This window comes from Ranitomeya imitator, chromosome 2, assembly GCF_032444005.1.
Source record: "Ranitomeya imitator isolate aRanImi1 chromosome 2, aRanImi1.pri, whole genome shotgun sequence".
Classification (NCBI taxonomy): Eukaryota; Metazoa; Chordata; class Amphibia; order Anura; family Dendrobatidae; genus Ranitomeya; species Ranitomeya imitator.
In genome coordinates, this window is record NC_091283.1 from 62,469,081 (window position 1) to 62,489,236 (window position 20,156).

At 36.6% G+C, this 20,156-nt stretch overlaps 1 protein-coding gene across 1 annotated transcript; it reads left to right on the forward strand.

The window, feature by feature from the left end:
- The first annotated feature begins 12,844 nt into the window (after positions 1 to 12,844).
- Positions 12,845 to 15,332, forward strand: LOC138661899 (brain-specific homeobox/POU domain protein 3). The gene is made up of 2 exons (XM_069746854.1): positions 12,845 to 13,057; positions 13,330 to 15,332. The coding sequence occupies exons 1-2, from the start codon at positions 12,938 to 12,940 to the stop codon at positions 14,239 to 14,241; spliced, it is 1,032 nt and encodes a 343-aa protein (XP_069602955.1). The 5' UTR covers positions 12,845 to 12,937; the 3' UTR covers positions 14,242 to 15,332.
- The last annotated feature ends 4,824 nt before the right edge of the window (positions 15,333 to 20,156 follow it).

The window sequence follows — 20,156 nt, forward strand, 5'->3', positions numbered from 1 at the left end:
AAGTTCACCAGTTACAGGAAGAATGAGGGTCCTGCTCACAGGGTTACAATCTATATGGAAATAGGGGGACACAATAGGTAGAATGTGCTTGTTATCTACGGTCAAGACATCAATATAATAAATAAGGCTTTTCATATAAAGCTGCATGATCCGGTCATCAGCCAAGATCTGTCAGTGCAGTAACCGTGTGCTACTGGGGGCTTGGCAAATGCGGAGACCAATGAATAAGGAGCCAACTATGATTAACATTTAGGAGGAAGAAACAAGGGAAAGTTAGATTTGTTAGTTGAGGTGATAGGTCTGTCTAAAGACATGTGTTTTTAAAACACGCTTCTAAACACGGGAGCTAGATATTATGGATCATCTGGGGTAGTGCATTCCAGAATACTGGTGCAAAATGAGAGAAATCTTGGAAACTGAGGTGCGAAGTTCGGACTATGCATTCCAGGAGTTGAGAGAGGAAGTTAGCAGAATAGTTCTGATTGAGGGATGATTTTTTTTTAAGAAAAGGGGTTATGATGGCATGTTTGAATGAAGAGGGAAAGATACCCGAAGAAAGAGAGAGGTTAAATATTTTAGTTAGGTGGGCAGTGACAGCTGTGGATAGGGACTGGAGGAGATGTGAGGGAATAGGGTAACTAGTACAGATTATAGGAAAGGAAGAATGTGTAGCAGAATAGATCCCTCAGTCCTACCACACCCTAGAGCACTGGTGCAATGGTAACCTCTGCATGACCTATTGTTAGTTCTCTGGATACATGTTGATAGATAGATAGATAGATAGATAGATAGATAGATAGATAGATATTTGTAGATTGATGGATAGAGAGATAGTTTCCTTTTTTCACATACAAGAACTGAGAAGAAATAAACCTTTTTTTGTACTGATTTGTGATCTCCTTTAGTATAATCATGTGTTATAATGTAGCGGTATTGTACCTGTAAGCAGTATGTGCCCACAAAGCATTACAATTTTATGATGTTAAGAATGGCAGTACACGCCAGAATACTCCCTTGTTAAGAATAGGTTCTAGACTTCAGCGTTACACTGAATCTTGTCAGAAATACCGTCTTTAGTAAATGATTTAATACCCATGCTCCTTGTTTTACCCGACATCAAATAAGCAATAACTGAATCATTGTTCCCTGTCATCTTATTGAGCTATTGTGCAGACCAGAGCATCAGGAATACAAGGCGGACTTCTAGCCCCATGGTGGCCACATGAATACATTTGAAGTACAAAATGTATTTTTAAAAAGTATATTATTTATTGACAACTACCAGAAAAGATTAGTAAAGCCCTAACCCCTAGGGTCATTAAATCAAGGGGCGTTACGAGTTCCTTCTTGTGCATTCGTAGGTGACCGTGGGGACATCTTATTAGTGTATAACCTAGGGTAGGTCATCACGACCATTGTTCAGATGACCACATGGATCTCGCTGCCCTAGAACCACGCACAGCCCTCTGTTCCTCTGTTGTATATTATCACTTGATTATATGATTTTATGCATTATTGGAATTGTCCAGGATTAGAAGAAAAAGGTCTATTTCCCCCAAATCAGCACTACTGGATGAAGATACTGTGCGATGTGCCTACGTGCGTCTAGTGTCTGACCACGAACGCTCACTGTATGGCAGCATTATTAGTTTTATGGGTGTTTGTGTAGTGGAATCTACAGCAAAGCTGTGAAATATTTTTAATGCTCGCATTTTATCAGACTCCTAGTTCCTCCTCCTTTTGGGAAAAAAAAATGTTGCATTTGATTAGAACTATTTTAAGTTGTCTTAAACAACTCAGATCCCAAAAAGTTAATTTTTGCTAACTTACCCATGCAAATGAGCGAGAAAAGGAGACAAATGGGGAGTGTGACTGCAGGATCAGACTGCACAGCCTTTGTTTGTAGTCTGTAACCATGGAGACACCTAGATTTGAATAACAGTTCTGTTCCATTTGAAATATTTTTTTTCTTTATTTTAGCTCCATGGGACATCACAATAGGTTCCATAAATATAAAATTACTGAGTGATTAGCAAATATGCCAAAACTAGTATCTGGCCTGGAAATGTAATTTGCTTCACATTTTATTAAAGGCAGGTCAAATGTGCAACAAATTCCAGTAAAGGATCTTTAAAAAATAAAACAAAAATGATACTCACCCCTCTCATGTCCCGCTGCCACAGCTTACCCCCCAACCCATCCCCCCATCATCTAAAACCATTTGTCTGCATAAAAATTTTTATTAGTGATATTGAAATGTATTATTTGTTAGTCTATGTGTTAGTCCCAAGAAGGGTAAGAGGTAGCTTATGTATCCATAAGACATAGTGTGGATGATGTGACAATGTATGATATTTATTGGGATATGTCAGGATAACAGAATCTGCCTGACAACAGGGAATATAGCTTTTTGCTTGCAGCACACACTTCTGGAGCAGTACAGGAGCACGCTTTCTAACACCCTCTCCTGCTGTTACCAAACTATCTCAGCCACAAGAATCAGGTTACAGCCTGTGGACAGCAGCAAAGAGATGAAGAACACTAGACAGAGGATCGAAATGAACCACAACCTTCTCAGATGAATGGCAACTTTCTAACACAGACTCAGAAACATAAACCCTATTGTTTTCTTTTGTTCACTACCAAACAATTTGACTATTTAATCTATCATCCAGCTATCTATCTATCTATCTATCTATCTATCTATCTATCTATCTATCTATCTATCTATTATATCTACCGTCATGGCCAAAAGTACTGACACCCCTGCAATTCTATCAGATAATACTCAGTTTCTTCCTGAAAATGATTGCAATCACAAATTCTTTGGTATTATCTTCATTTAATTTGTCTTAAATGAAAAAACACAAAAGAGAATGAAGCAAAAAGCAAAACATTGATCATTTCACACAAAACTCCAAAAATGGGCCAGACAAAAGTATTGGCACCCTCAGCCTAATACTTGGCTGCACAACCTTTAGCCAAAATAACTGTGACCAACCGCTTCCGGTAACCATCAATGAGTTTTTCACAATGCTCTGCTGGAATTTTAGACCATTCTTCTTTGGCAAACTGCTCCAGGTCCCTGATATTTGAAGGGTGCCTTCTCCAAACTGCCATTTTTAGATCTCTCCACAGGTGTTCTATGGGATTCACGTCTGGACTCATTGCTGGCCACCTTAGAAGTCTCCAGTGCTTTCTCTCAAACCATTTTCTAGTGCTTTTTGAAGTGTGTGTTTGGGTCATTGTCATCCTGGAAGACCCATGACCTCTGAGGGAGACCCAGCTTTCTCAAACCGGGCCCTACATTATGCTGCAAAATTTGTTGGTAATAATGCCATGCACACGGTCAAGCAGTCCTGTGCCAGAGGCAGCAAAGCAACCCCAAAACATCAGGGAACCTCCGCCATGTTTGACTGTAGGGACCATGTTTTTTTCTTTGAATGCTTCTTTTTTTCTCCTGTAAACTCTATGTTGATGCCTTTGCCCAAAAAGCTCTACTTTTGTCTCATCTGACCAGAGAACATTCGTCCAAAACATTTTAGGCTTTTTCAGGTAAGTTTTGGCAAACTCCTGCCTGGTTTTTTTATGTCTCGGGGTAAGAAGTGGGGTCTTCCTGGGTCTCCTACCATAGAGACCCTTTTCATTCAGACGCCGACGGATAGTACGGGTTGACACTGTTGTACCCTTGGACTGCAGGGCAGCTTGAACTTGTTTGGATGTTAGTCGAGGTTCTTTATCCAACATCCGCACAATCTTGCGTTGAAATCTCTTGTCAATTTTTCTTTTCCGTCCACATCTAGGGAGGTTAGCCACAGTGCCATGGGCTTTAAACTTCTTGATGACACTGCGCACGGTAGACACAGGAACATTCAGGCCTTTGGAGATTGACTTGTAGCCTTGAGATTGCAAATGCTTCCTCACAATTTGGTTTCGCAAGTCCTCAGACAGTTCTTTGCTCTTTCTTTTCTCCATGCTCAATGTGGTACACACAAGGACACAGGACAGAGGTTGAGTCAACTTTAATCCATGTCAACTGGCTGCAAGTGTGATTTAGTTATTGCCAACACCTGTTAGGTGCCACAGGTAAGTTACAGGTGCTGTTAATTACACAAATTAGGGAAGCATCACATGATTTTTCGAACAGTGCCAATACTTTTGTCCACCCCCTTTTTTATGTTTGGTGTGGAATTATATCCAATTTGCCTTTAGGACAATTCTTTTTGTGTTTTTTCATTTAAGACAAATTGAAGATAATAATAACAAAGAATTTGTGTTTGCAATCATTTTCAGGAAGAAACTGAGTATCATCTGACAGAATTGCAGGGGTGTCGATACTTTTGGCCACAAATGTATCTATCTATTTATCTATCTATCTATCTATTATCTATCTATCTGTCTATTATATCTATCTATCAATTATCTATCTATCTATTATACATAAATCTGTCTATCTATTATATGTACAGTATCTATCTATCTATTATCTATCTATCTATTATACATATATCTGTCTATCTATTATCTATCTATTATACCAATCTATTATCTACAGTATTATCTATCTATTATATCTATCTATTATCTATCTATTATCTATCTATTTTCTATCTATCTATTATCTATCTACCGTATATACTCGAGTATAAGGCGAGATTTTCAGCCCAAATTTTTGGGCTGAAAGTGCCCCTCTCGGCTTATACTCGAGTCACGGTAGCGGTGGGGTTGGCGGTTGAGGGGGAGAGGGCGCTGAGGTATACTTACCTAGTCCCAGCGATCCTGACGCTCCCCCTGCCGTCCCACGGTGTTCTGTGCTGCAGCTTCTTCCCCTCTTCAGCGGTCACGTGGGACCGCTCATTACAGAAATGAATAGGCGGCTCCACCTCCCATAGGGGTGGAGCCGCCTATTCATTTCTCTAATCAGCAGTGCCGGTGACCGCTGACAGGAAGAGGCTGCAGCACAGAAGACGGGGAGGAAGGCGGGGAGCGCCAGGATCGCTAGGACTAGGTAAGTATGGCATATTTACCTGTCCACGTTCCAGCCGCCGGGCGTCGCTCCATCTTCCCGGCGCCTCCATCTTCCCGGCGTCTGCGCTCTGACTGTTCAGGCAGAGGGTGCGATGACGCATATAGTGTGCGCGGCACCCTCTGCCTGATCAGCCAGAGCAGAGACGCCGGGAAGATGGAGGCGCCGGGACCGGACGGCGGGCGCTGCAATCAAGGGAGGTGAGTATGTGTTTTTTTTTTAATTGCACCAGCAGCAGCACAGATTTATGTGGAGCATCTATGGCGCAGTATGAACGGTGCAGAGCAATATATGGGGCATCTGTGCAGCATCTATGGGGCAATATGAACGGTGCAGAGCACTGTATGGGGCATCTGTGCAGCATCTATGGGGCAATATGAACGGTGCAGAGCAATATATGGGGCATCTGTGCAGCATCTATGAGGCAATATGAACGGTGCAGAGCACTGTATGGGGCATCTGTGCAGCATCTATGGGGCAATATGAACGGTGCAGAGCAATATATGGGGCATCTGTGCAGCATCTATGTGGCAATATGAACGGTGCAGAGCAATATATGGGGCATCTGTGCAGCATCTATGGGGCAATATGAACGGTGCAGAGCAATATATGGGGCATCTGTGCAGCATCTATGTGGCAATATGAACGATGCAGAGCAATATATGGGGCATCTGTGCAGCATCTATGGGGCAATATGAACGGTGCAGAGCAATATATGGGGCATCTGTGCAGCATCTATGGGGCAATATGAACGGTGCAGAGCAATATATGGGGCATCTGTGCAGCATCTATGGGGCAATATGAACGGTGCAGAGCACTGTATGGGGCATCTGTGCAGCATCTATGGGGCAGTATGAACGGTGCAGAGCAATATATGGGGCATCTGTGCAGCATCTATGGGGCAATATGAACGGTGCAGAGCAATATATGGGGCATCTGTGCAGCATCTATGGGGCAATATGAACGGTGCAGAGCACTATATGGGGCATCTGTGCAGCATCTATGGGGCAATATGAACGGTGCAGAGCAATATATGGGGCATCTGTGCAGCATCTATGGGGCAATATGAACGGTGCAGAGCACTGTATGGGGCATATGTGCAGCATCTATGGGGCAATATGAACGGTGCAGAGCACTGTGGGGCATCTGTGCAGCATCTATGAGGCAATATGAACGGTGCAGAGCAATATATGGGGCATCTGTGCAGCATCTATGGGGCAATATGAACGGTGCAGAGCAATATATGGGGCATCTGTGCAGCATCTATGGGGCAATATGAACGGTGCAGAGCACTGTATGGGGCATCTGTGCAGCATCTATGGGGCAGTATGAACGGTGCAGAGCAATATATGGGGCATCTGTGCAGCATCTATGGGGCAATATGAACGGTGCAGAGCAATATATGGGGCATCTGTGCAGCATCTATGGGGCAATATGAACGGTGCAGAGCAATATATGGGGCATCTGTGCAGCATCTATGGGGCAATATGAACGGTGCAGAGCACTGTATGGGGCATCTGTGCAGCATCTATGGGGCAATATGAACGGTGCAGAGCAATATATGGGGCATCTGTGCAGCATCTATGGGGCAATATGAACGGTGCAGAGCACTGTATGGGGCATCTGTGCAGCATCTATGGGGCAATATGAACGGTGCAGAGCACTGTATGGGGCATATGTGCAGCATCTATGGGGCAATATGAACGGTGCAGAGCACTGTATGGGGCATCTGTGCAGCATCTATGGGGCAATATGAACGGTGCAGAGCACTGTATGGGGCATCTGTGCAGCATCTATGGGGCAATATGAACGGTGCAGAGCACTGTATGGGGCATCTGTGCAGCATCTATGGGGCAATATGAACGGTGCAGAGCACTGTATGGGGCATCTGTGCAGCATCTATGGGGCAATATGAACGGTGCAGAGCACTGTTTGGGGCACAGATATTGGGCAAAAATGAACGGTGCAGAGCATATATGGGGCACAGATATGGGGCAATATGAACGGTGCAGAGCACTATATGGCACAGCTATGGGGAAATAATGATCTATTTTTATTTTTGAAATTCACCGGTAAATGCTGCATTTCCACCCTAGGCTTATACTCGAGTCAATAAGTTTTCCCAGTTTTTTGTGGCAAAATTAGGGGGGTCGGTTTATACTCGGGTCGGCTTATACTCGAGTATATACGGTATTTATCCATCTATCATCCATCTGTCTAGAAAAATAAGAAGATGGAGCATCACAAGCATTGCTGCAAGCCCTGAGGTTGCATTTCACCAATCTGTGATACATATAAAGTGGGCAGAACTCAATACCTAATTACATGCAAAAAAAAACTGGTGTCATTATTGGCCCATTATTGGCCCATGTGAACAATTTATAAATGTTTTGACTCCAGAGCAAGTGAGCCTGTGGTATAGAAGCGCTCCTCCTCATCCCATCAATGTTTTCATCCTTTTAATATATTGCAGTCATATTATATAGCACTGTGTACTTGAAATTGCTCATTTTGCCTTTTTACCCAGCTAATGTTTCCCTTTTCTATTAGGTCTACGACACCACATGATTACAAATTGACTAGCTGATTCCTTCTAAATTCTATCTAATCCCTGTAATCTCTATGTAGAAACAGGTGGTCTCTTTTAACTGAGTGAGTCATTCCCCTATTCAACTTTGGACCCAGCTACTCTGATGCTCTCCCCTGCCAGGGACTTTGCAGTTAGAAGAATTGTAGTTCTAATGATGACTCATGCAGGAAAAATAGACTGTTTCTACATAGAACTTAAAAGGATACAGCTAGTCAGTTTTTAATCATGTGGTATCATAGTCATAATGGAAAAGAAAACAATTAACTGGTTGGAAAGGTAAAACGAGCAATTGTGAGTACACAGTGCCATATAATATGATGATTGCAATATATTAAGATGTAAATTTTCATGGGAGTGCTTATTTAAACTTTTTTTTTAGCTTTTTATCTATCTATCTATCTTACTATCTATCTATCTATCTATCTATCTATCTATCCAACATCTATCAACCCCACTTGCCCTGTAGTGGTGTCAAGCTGGGTTCATATTTGTGGGGTTGATGTCACCTTTATATTGTCCGGTGACATCAAGCCCACGGCTTAGTAATGGAGAGGCATCTATAAGACACTTATCCATTACTAGTTCTATAGTCATATTGTAAATTAATACACAGCCAGAATAAAGTCCTTTATTTGAAATTAAAAAAACACACTTTTACATTTTTATTTAAAAAATAGCAAACACAGTTATATTCACCAAACACCTATTCCATTGAAGCAATTGTCTCCTGTAAAAACCAAAAAAATAAATGAAAAACAACCATATGCCTCACTTGTCTGTCGTTCTGTCCCACGCTGTAATCCATGTCTGGGATAAACAGTTTTCCACCTATATATTATTTAAATAATTTAAAAAACTGGCATCAGGACCACTCTATTCTTGAAAACCAGCCTTGCTAAAGCTGACGATTGCAGCCCGTGGCTGTCAGTTTTGCCTGGCTGGTTATCAAACATACAAGGGAACCCATAGCTTTTTTTATTATTTATTTATAGCACAGGCGCTGGCTGATAAATACTCCCTGTTATTGTCTACTACTTTGTATTATTTTAACCACTTCTGAACAACTCATAGACTTTAAATGTCCAAGCTTCTAGCTCCTAGTTTGCAGTGATGTTCTAAAACATCACTATATAGTAATGCTGCTACATGCGATCATCACAGCTTTACTCTGACCACCAAAGTCCATTAGAGAAATAACAGATTATTACTGTCTGTGCCTTCTCAATTGCTGTATACTCAGAGCTATAAAAGTGCTGTGTATGCAGTAGTAGGAACCAGTGTCGGTGTTTCCTCTTCCATATAAAAATGTCACGTAATTGCTGTATATGGGGAGGGATCGGGAACTGCTGGGTCATTGGACACCCGGACAGATCGGCTATGCGGCCAGGAGGCTGAATTTCCCCTGCAACTGGGGTTAATACACCAGCCACCATTATGACAGAAATAAGATAAAAATATTAAAATATTGAAAAGCCCACCAAAGTATTTTTAAGACGTTATGGGTGTCACAATGTATACAATAAATGAAAAATAAGTTAATAAATAATTAAAAAATAGCAAGCAAAAAATAAATATACAAAAAGTGCCGCTGTCTCAATCTAAATCGGGAAAGAAGGAAAGAAAGAAAGGAAGGAAGGAAGGAAGGAAGGAAGGAAGGAAGGAGCACAAGCAAAAGTGCAGGTATTAGTGTCAGCCCACAGGTGGTAATGCAGCAACCTAACAAAAAAGCAAAGAAGTGGGCAGCACTAATTAGTAAATTCCATGCAAAAAGTGATGTACATTTTGGACGATGTGAATAGATTCCAACAGCTATTTGCATGGAATTTGACAGACAGATAAATATTGATAGATAGATAATTCTTTTACTTTGTCATTGACTCACAATCCAGAAACATCAGTGGCTGGATGAAAGAAGCAAGAGTCTGTTTGGATCCCAGAAACTCACTCAGCTTTTATGCACACACTGATTACAAGCAAACAGGTCACAGGTGAGGATGTTACCTTTAGTGGCCAGTCAATCCCATTTGTGTCAATTTCTGTGCATGTTATCAGGCCACAATCACCAGGGTATGTGAACTTTTGATCAGGGTCATTTGGATGTTTTGGGTTGTCATTATGATTTAAAAAGAGAAAACACAGTAGTCTGACAATAAATGGCTTCACTCAACCACTAACTATGAGTGGAGAAAAAGGTTTTGGTGATATCATTCATATTCTCTGAAAAGAAGACCAAGAAAGCAAAAATTCTGCCGAGGTATGTAAACTTTTGAGCACAACTGTAGATAGATAATAGATAGATATTAGAAAAAATTGAACAGCACACTATTTATCCAAGCATAGTGGGTGTAAGGCCTCCCAAGCAAAATATCCATTATTTGCAAAAATATAGACACAAAAAAGCAGGCAGCTTTTTTGCTCCGAGATAGAGAGATAGATAGATAGATAGATAGATAGATAGATAGATAGATAGATAGATAGATAGATAATTTGTAGATGGATGGATAAATAGATTGATATTAATAAAAAATGAAGGCAGCACACCATTTGAGAAAAATAGAAATTGTGGTTTAACAGCCCATAGGGGCTCAACGATATTTGGTCTCACCTGAGAACCTTTTTTCTCAGTTGACCTAAAACGTCGCTGGGCCCTATGGGCTATTAAACCACAATTTCTATTTTTCTCAAATGGTGTGCTGCCTTCATTTTTTGTTAATATTTGGAGAATTGCTCCATGTCTGGAAGGCTTTTGGCACCCATACTATTACATGGTTTGCTAGTGCTGCTTTCTTTTTTTCTCGATAGATAGATATTTGTAGATAGATAGACAGATAATACATAGATAATATATAGATAATAGATGGATAGATAGATAGATACATAATATATATAGATAGATATAATAAAAGATAGATACTGTAGATAATAGATAGATAATAGATAGATAGATAGATAGATAGATAGATAGATAGATAGACAGATAATAGATAGATAAATAGACAGATGATAGATAGATAGATAGATAGATAGATAGATAGATAGATAGATACATAATATATATAGATATAATAAATAATATATAGATAATAGATAGAGATATATAGACAGATAATAGATAGATAGATAGATAGATAGATAGATAGATAGATAATAGATACATAGTAACATAGTAACATAGTAACATAGTTAGTAAGGCCGAAAAAAGACATTTGTCCATCCAGTTCAGCCTATATTCCATCATAATAAATCCCCAGATCTACGTCCTTCTACAGAACCTAATTGTATGATACAATATTGTTCTGCTCCAGGAAGACATCCAGGCCTCTCTTGAACCCCTCGACTGAGTTCGCCATCACCACCTCCTCAGGCAAGCAATTCCAGATAGATAATAGATAGATAGATAGATAGATAGATAGATAATAGATAGTTAGATAATAGATAGATAGATAATATATAGATAGATAGATAGATAGATAGATAGATAGATAGATAGATAGATAATAGATAGATAAATAGATAATAGATAGATAGATAATAATAATAATAATAATAATCTTTATTTATATTGTGCCAACAAATTCCGCAGCGCTTTACAGTTTAACAGTTTCAAACACAATAATAGATAGATATGAGATAGATAGATAGATGATAGATAGATAGTAGACAGATAGATGATAGATAGATAGATAGATAGATAGATAGATAGATAGATAATAGATAGATAGATAATAGATAGATAATAGATAGATAGATAGATAGATAGATAGATAATAGATAGATAGATAGATGACAGATAGATAGATAGATAGATAGATAGATAGATAGATAGATAGATAGATAGATAGATAATAGATAGATAGATGATAGATAGATAATAGATAGATAGATAATAGATAGATAGATAGATAGATAGATAGATAGATAGATAGATAGATAGATGACAGATAGATAGATAGATAGATAGATAGATAATAGATAGATAATAGATAGATAAATAGATAATAGATAGATAGTAGACAGATAGATAATAGATAGATAGATAGATAATAGATAGATAGATAGATAGATAGATAGATAGATAGATAGATAATAGATAGATAGATAGATAGATAGATAGATGATAGATAGATAGATAATAGATAGATAGATGATAGATAGATAGATGATAGATAGATGATAGATAGATAGATAGATAGATAATAGATAGATAGTAGACAGATAGATGATAGATAGATAATAGATAGATAGATGATAGATAGATAATAGATAATAGATAGATAGATAATAGATAGATAGATAGATGATAGATAGATAGATAATAGATAGATAGTAGACAGATAGATGATAGATAGATAATAGATAGATAGATGATAGATAGATAATAGATAATAGATAGATAGATAATAGATAGATAGATAGATAGATAATAGATAAAATATATAAAGAAGACTGATTGAAATTGAAAGTCAGTAAAGATTATACTTTTAGTACAATAATTTATTAACTCACTAGATTTCCAATAAAGATTTTAATGCATTTACACAAAGGTAAAATCTTTCAAAGCAATAAATATCCTAATAATAACTGGCATGTATTTATGTAGATTTGACATTGATTGCATTTATCTGTGCTTGTACTCGCTAAATCAAATAAAAGGAGAAAAAAGTAAATATTGCTAAATATTCTTGTTAAATGCATTCATTACTAGTAATAATTATGAATATTTAGAATAAATCACTGGTCATTGCCTCTCCGTCTCCATAATGTGATTAATAACAATATTCGGCTAGTAATGATGCGTAGACATAAGAGCGGGGTCTTTGGATAAATGCGCACAAGCGGGGGGCCGGCCACTTTGTATCCTTGAATAGAGACTTGCAGTCACGCTTTGCCAGCTGTAATTTTTGTAGCTAGTAATTTCCTCTCTTGGATGCCTTCTCTTTCATTGTCTCGGGAGCAGAGAGCAGCAGATCCTCTTACTATGAGCCGCATGCTGTGCGATGTAACAGTCCATGCACACAATGGTATCAGGATACATCCTCAGCCACCTGACTGCCTGCTGTTCATCAGGGCTCAGGGGAAGTCTGGAGGAGTGAGGGTTTGATGATGCTCTGGAGTGATCTCACTGCCTCCAGCTCATCTTTCAGAAAGGAGGAGTCCATGGCTCTCCAAACTCCGCCAATCCATGAATTACGAGGAGGGGTCCGGGCCACTGATACTGTGATAAGAGTCAGACAATAACAACACACTAAAAAGAGCAAAGCTGAACCAAATTCCAACCTGCTCATGCACTAGCCACAAGGCTTTCCACACTGCCCTTCAAGATGATGTCCATGAACAGCAAGCAGCCTTTCAGCATGCATCCCATGCTACATGAGCCGAAATATGCCCCTCTCCACACGAGCTCGGAAGCCATCCGCAGAGCATGTCTGCCCGCACCCCAGGTAAGCGTTTAACAATTTGATGAAATTATATGGCTACTCAACTGTGCAAGAAATTTGGAGACCAGAATACTGTTTTCCTTATAAATTGGGTAATGTCAACTCCTTGGTCTAGAGAATGCAAAGTGTTAATTCATTCTGAAAAAATTTGATTGCATTGGATAATGTTGTGGTGCGATAATTTGTACGGCACATGTTGGTATTATATTTTTTTAAATCGAGGTGTTATGAACTTTGCCAAGATTCTTACCTGTCTTTTATTCTCTTATTTTTAGCTTCAAAGCAATATCTTTGCTGGATTCGATGAAACTTTACTCAGAGGAGCCGAAGCTTTGGCTGCTGTGGATATTGTAACTCAGAAAACACATCCGTTCAAGCCAGATGCCACCTACCACACCATGAACAGCGTGTCCTGCACGCCAACCTCTTCGTCAGTGCATCTGCATCACCCTTCAGTTTTGACAACTCATCATTCACATCACCATCATCATCACCATCAGCCTTCACAGGGCTTAGATGGAGAACTTCTAGATCACCTAAACCCTACCCTTACCTTAGGAGGTGTCCCGGGACAAGATGTCGGATCAACAAACTCCCATCCTCACGTTCATATGTCTGCCATTAACCACATGGCCCACCATGCACAGTCTATGAACATTTCTCACAACCATGCCCTGGTAACGCATACAGCCATCTCCTGCTCCGAAAACGAGACAGACCCAAGAGAACTTGAATCTTTTGCAGAACGATTCAAACAAAGGAGAATAAAACTTGGTGTAACTCAGGCCGATGTTGGTTCTGCCTTGGCCAATCTGAAGATCCCAGGTGTTGGTTGTCTTAGTCAAAGCACCATTTGCAGGTTTGAGTCTCTCACGTTATCTCATAACAACATGGTGGCCTTAAAGCCCATTTTGGAAGCCTGGTTAGAAGAAGCAGAAAGAGCTCAAAGGGAAAAAATGACCAAGCCTGAAATTTTTACCGGGGGTGACAAAAAACGCAAGCGTACTTCTATTGCTGCCCCCGAAAAAAGGTCACTAGAAGCTTATTTTGCTGTTCAGCCAAGACCTTCTTCAGAAAAGATTGCAGCGATTGCAGAAAAGCTAGACTTAAAAAAGAATGTAGTGCGGGTCTGGTTTTGTAATCAGAGGCAGAAACAGAAAAGAATGAAGTTTTCGGCGACATACTGAGAAGTGCTGCTCTCTTTTCGAACTGACCAATTAACTGTTTTCAATCTAAGGGAATTTAGATACAGTCAACCTTGAGATGAATTTGATATAAGGACTGGGACATACAGTAGTAGCCACCTGTAAAGCTGTGCTGGTGAGTGGAATGTTTGGGATGGTGTCTTTGGTTGGGTGTCTACGACCAAAAAAATCTCCCTTGACTGTAAAATTCCAAAAATTATCAAAATTAAAAAAAAGCTAAAAAAACAAAAACAAATCAAAAGGATCGGGAAAGCGAAACTTGAAATCCTCTATGACTTTTCTCTAAGTTTGAACTCCCCTTTTATATTTATTATTGTAAATATTAACCTGTGATGATGATGATATTGCACCAGTGGTTAAAAGGTTTAAGTTATTGACTTATTTAATTTGCTATAACGCACACACACACCCAAATCCTCCCAAACCAAACACAATTTTATTTGATAGAACCGGAAACCCATCGACTTCCGACAGTTCTTGTCTCTGCATGGTTGTATTCGCCCTCCAATAACTGTTTTGTTTCTACCTCATCATTTGCTAGAAAGCACATGTTCAGACTCAGTAGGAAACAGCGAGTAAGTTCAAATAGTCATGACCCTGCAATTCCACTACAAAGATGCTTCGACAATCAAATTAGTTTCTTCACAATTTTTTCTCCTCCTCCCCCCTTAGGTTCTCCCTTGAAATGGATATGACATTGTATGTTCAAGTGCATATTTGTCTATAGCATTTCAGCACAAGTTCACCATTTGTGTGCGCGTGTAACTTTAATTTAAGAAAAATACGAATTGACGACTTTTTTTTTTTATATATTTAAAGGTTTTAACTTATATATAATCAATTTCACAATGGATACTTAAGGTTCATTATTTTGGAAATATTTAAATATTTGCACTTTTTTCTGGCAAGATACAAGTTGCTTGGCATAATAGAGGGACTTCCCATCTGTTTATTTCTTTCTTTTTTTTTTCTTTTTTTTTATGGAGCTTTTAATTTTCTATGTGTGTAAAGAAAGGAATTTTGTGTCTGTGTATGCTACAGAATTTCAAATAAACCATGCACGATTTACCTCATTCTTTCTCTGTTTTATTATTTTAATTCTGGGATCTGTCATCGGAATATACAAGCTTAATTTGGCTTAAAATATTAATTGACTGTTAAACAAAGACGTATAGATGTAATAGGAATATGTTAGATTTCATGGGTCGGAATGGAATCTGCAGAAACATTGTATCAAAAACTGTCGGAATGTGAGAATTCTCAAAATGCTTTTTATGTTATTTTATTGGCTTGTTTCATTGTTTAGACCATCTTTTATTAATCTTTTAGACTAATTATTTATTAATCTTAATCATGCATTAAGATTTACTAACTATAATAAAAGAAAAGGTAAGTGTCTAATAGAGGATATAATTTATGCATTTTTTAGTTTATTGCAATATTAACATTATAAATATTAACATATACCTTTAATTTAAAAAAAAGTTACAACTCTTTTTAGTGTTGAAAAGACAAACAAATGTTGTATAAAAACCAATGTGAATTTTGTCTTAACTTGAGCCTGAGGCATCCGGAATATTCCACTGTAAGGTACTGACAGAACTCCTGCATACGATATTCCTACAGTTATCAATTATTTATTAAAGGACAATATTATTTCAGGCTGTATGCTGGGCAACAATGATGACAATTGTAATAATTATAATCCATATTTATTTTATTTCTATGTGACAAATGTTTACTCCGGTCAACATTTTTTTTTTACTTTTTTTTTTTAAGATAATTTCCGAAATTAGGAAATTATTTCTCATGTCCTATGAGCAAGTTACAATTGTAAAATGAACATGCTCATAGAAAATGTGGAATTAATTGGCTTTTTTTAATTTAAGCAAACGAGGTGGAAATATATAGGGCTGTGCAAGAAACGAATATTTGGGAAAGTGTAGGCATTCCAAGAAGGAAATGGTTATTATTAATTATGAAACTCTTAATGGGAAAAATTCCATCTGAGATACCTGGATCATGAAAACGAATATCGTATTGGTGGGAAAAAAAAAAGATGTGATGATGATTATTTAGCACAAATTTATTCGATTTTCTTGGGCGAGAAGAAAAATTATCCTGTGCTAATAATTCCAACAATATCTACATACCCTTGGTGTAATTGTCCACTTTTTGATCCCTCTGGGCCAATATTTACGTATTTAGTATAATTATTTTCTAAACTTGTTCTTGGAAAAATTATTTTATATGATACAAAACATTTAGTAAAAATTTGAATAAAAAAGCCAAAAAAATTGCTATTTCCTTACTCTTTAATTCTGCGAGCAGATCGAGCTACTTTATACAATTTGATGACTCAGCAAAAGAAAGAAAACACATAATTGATTCATATTCTTTAAAGGTCACTTTTATGTCACCAACAAAGTTAATATAACCTAGGCTTATATTATACAGTTTTATATAGAGGTAATATTAGTATTTAAAAATGTCAAAACACGGGTTTGGTCATTCTTTTCTTTAAAAAAACAACTTTTTTTGATCTGTTGGCACAAAAAAAAATAAGTCTGCACTTGATATGTGGTTGTAATTAAATTGATAGTATGAGTAAAGTGATTTCTTTAAAAGAAATGCAAACTTCCTGCTTCAAACAAATCGATAAGACTTTGTTTTTAAAACTTGAAATTCAAATTAAATGCATTGACTTCAAGCAGAACCATAAAAATCAAAGAAATATTTCATTAACAGGGAGATGAAATGTCAATAAATACTACAAACTAAGTGCACAACAAAGATGCTTTAGCACCAGAGATCAAAAACATATCAGAAAGGTTTGTCCCACTAGAATTCCCGTAGCCAAGATTGATTGAAAATACTTTGTAATTTCTAAGTAAAAGACAACTTGCAACAAATGTGATTGCAGGCGTTCTAGACATTAATGAGAGGCTTGTTCCAGCTTGAAATCAGTAAGTAAAAATTCGACATGTGTTCAGCTGAAAGCGCAGCTAACTATGAAAGAGAACCAGAGCCTATGCAAATCAATGAAAGCCCTTCATTTGTTTCAGGATAAAGGTAAATACATTGACTGCAGTAATAAACACTGACACATGATAGAGAAGGTTTCTATGCTTTACTTATGTTTAATTTATTCAAGAGCAAATGGAAGTTTTATCTTTTTACACTATTTGATTTCAATAAAATCATGTATTATCATTTGTAGTCTAATTATTGTATTATTTTAGATATATATCAACAGGTAAATAGACTAAAGATCGAGATATAAATAGATAGACAATAGATAGATAATAGATAGATAGATAGATAGATAGATGATAGATAGATAGATAGATAGATAATAGATAGATAGATAGATAGATAATAGATAGATAGATAGATAGATAGATAGATAGATAGATAGATAGATAATAGATAGATAGATAGATAGATAGATAGATAGATAGATAGATAGATAATAGATAGACAATAGATAGATAGATAATGATTAGCTATATGACAAAATTTAGAACCTGATAAATTTAGGGGTCTGATGAATCCAGGAGTCTAATCTGTGTGTGAATATATTTTTGGGTCTGAACTGAAGTATTTGGGTAAGTTAAATAGAGAGATAATTGATAGATAATAGATAGATAGATAGATAGATAGATAGATAGATAGATAGATAGATGTTAGATAGGTAGATAGATAGATCGATGATAGGTAGATGATAGAGAAATGTTAAATAGATAGGTAGATAGATAGATAGATAATAAAGAGATGTTAGATAGATAGATAGATAGATAATGGATAGATGATAGATAGATAGATAGATAGATAGATAGATAGATAGATAGATAGATAGATAGATAGATAAAGAGATGTTAGATAGATAGATAGATAGATAGATAGATAGATAGATAATAAAGAGATGTTAGACAGATAGATAGATAGATAGATAGATAGATAGATAGATAGATAGATAGATAGATAATGGATAGATGATAGATAGATAGAAGATAGAGGATAGATAGATAATAGATAGATAGATAGATAATAAAGAGATGTTAGATAGATAGATAGATAGATAGATAATAAAGAGATGTTAGATAGATAGATAGATAGATAGATAGATAATGGATAGATGATAGATAGATAGATAGATAGATAGATAGATAGATAGATAGATAGATAGATAGATAGATAATGGATAGATGATAGATAGATAGATAGATAGAAGATAGAGGATAGATAGATAATAGATAGATAGATAGATAATAAAGAGATGTTAGATAGATAGATAGATAGATAGATAGATAATAAAGAGATGTTAGTAGATAGATAGTAGACAGATAGATGATAGATAGATAGATAGATAGATAATAGATAGATAATAGATAGATAATAGATAGATAATAGATAATGGATAGATAGATAGATAGATAGATAGATAGATAGATAGATAGATAGATAGATAGATAGATAATAGATCGATCGATAAATAGATGATAGATAGATGATAGATAGATAGATAATAGATAGATAAATAGATAATAGATCGATCGATCGATAGATAGATGATAGATAGATGATAGATCGATATATAATATACAATATTTTACAAAAGTAGAAATGCATAAAATACATATTATCTAAATGTCAGTTCTTTTCAAAAACAAAAAAAAATGCTAAACAGTGAATGACCATAGAACCCACGCTGTCTAACTAAATTGTGTTCAATTCTACATTGCTCTTACATTCACCGAAAATGATCCTTTTACTTAGTCATATCTTATGTGAGAAAATTCTACACTTTAAAGTCTAGTTAATACGATATCATTAATAATTCAGCCCAGAAGTTCAATCCCTGGCATCTTGCAGTCATTGGTTTCAACATATGCGAAAAAAATAAACAACTATTAGAATAATCAGACGTGAATTTTTATCTGTATTTTTAAATTCTTCAATAGACGTATTGAAGGAACTAAATAATGTTTGAATATTTATATCAGAGAAGTTACGTTTGCTGACAGATATTGAAATAACAAAGATGTATATTATAAAGTTATCAACCAAACCTTTCTCACATTTGACTCTTAGATATGTCAAAGCAAAAGGTAAAATATTGAATATAATGTGAAAGAACTTGATGATTTTGTTGCGTAACTAAATAAATAATCAGCATATATTGAATTGTAGACATATTACATTTTCTTAAAATTGTACCAACATATAACTTAGAAATAGTTTTACAACATATATTTTACAATATACAATACTTTCATCTTGACCCAAGTATTAACTTAGTATTAACTTAGAAATAGTTTTACAATATATATTTTACAGATACTTTCATCTGGACCCAAACAATCATACTTTGTACAACAGAAATAAATTGATAATAATGATACAACAAATATTTTTGTAATTATTATTTAGGAAATATATAAAACATAGCTATTTCTTTTTTAGATAAATTTTAGGAATATATAGGGGAGTTCCTGGAGATAGGTAAGGGTTATGCAGACACTTTGGCAATATTTCTATTGGGGAAATAAGTTGAAGAGAATGAATGAAAGCTTATTGATTAAAGTTTCAACTTCCAGCTTTAAAACTCTATTAATTGTCCTCCTATATACAGGCTGTAACATTAGTTTGCTACTGAAACAATTAGTTGAGTTTTTTGTCAAGTGAAAAAGACGCTCAGAAATCAATGAAGGCTTGTGAGAATGGTTTAAGTTTGCAGTAAACTTTGTAGAAATGGATCCAACTCTCGTTAATGCATCTATCCTTCACTCTACCGAACCATCACTCATTCTGGTTTCAGACTCCCTCAAATTCGCAATTTGGCATTTCGCCTGGGACCACATTAATCCTTTTCTGAGGGCATTAGACAGGGAATA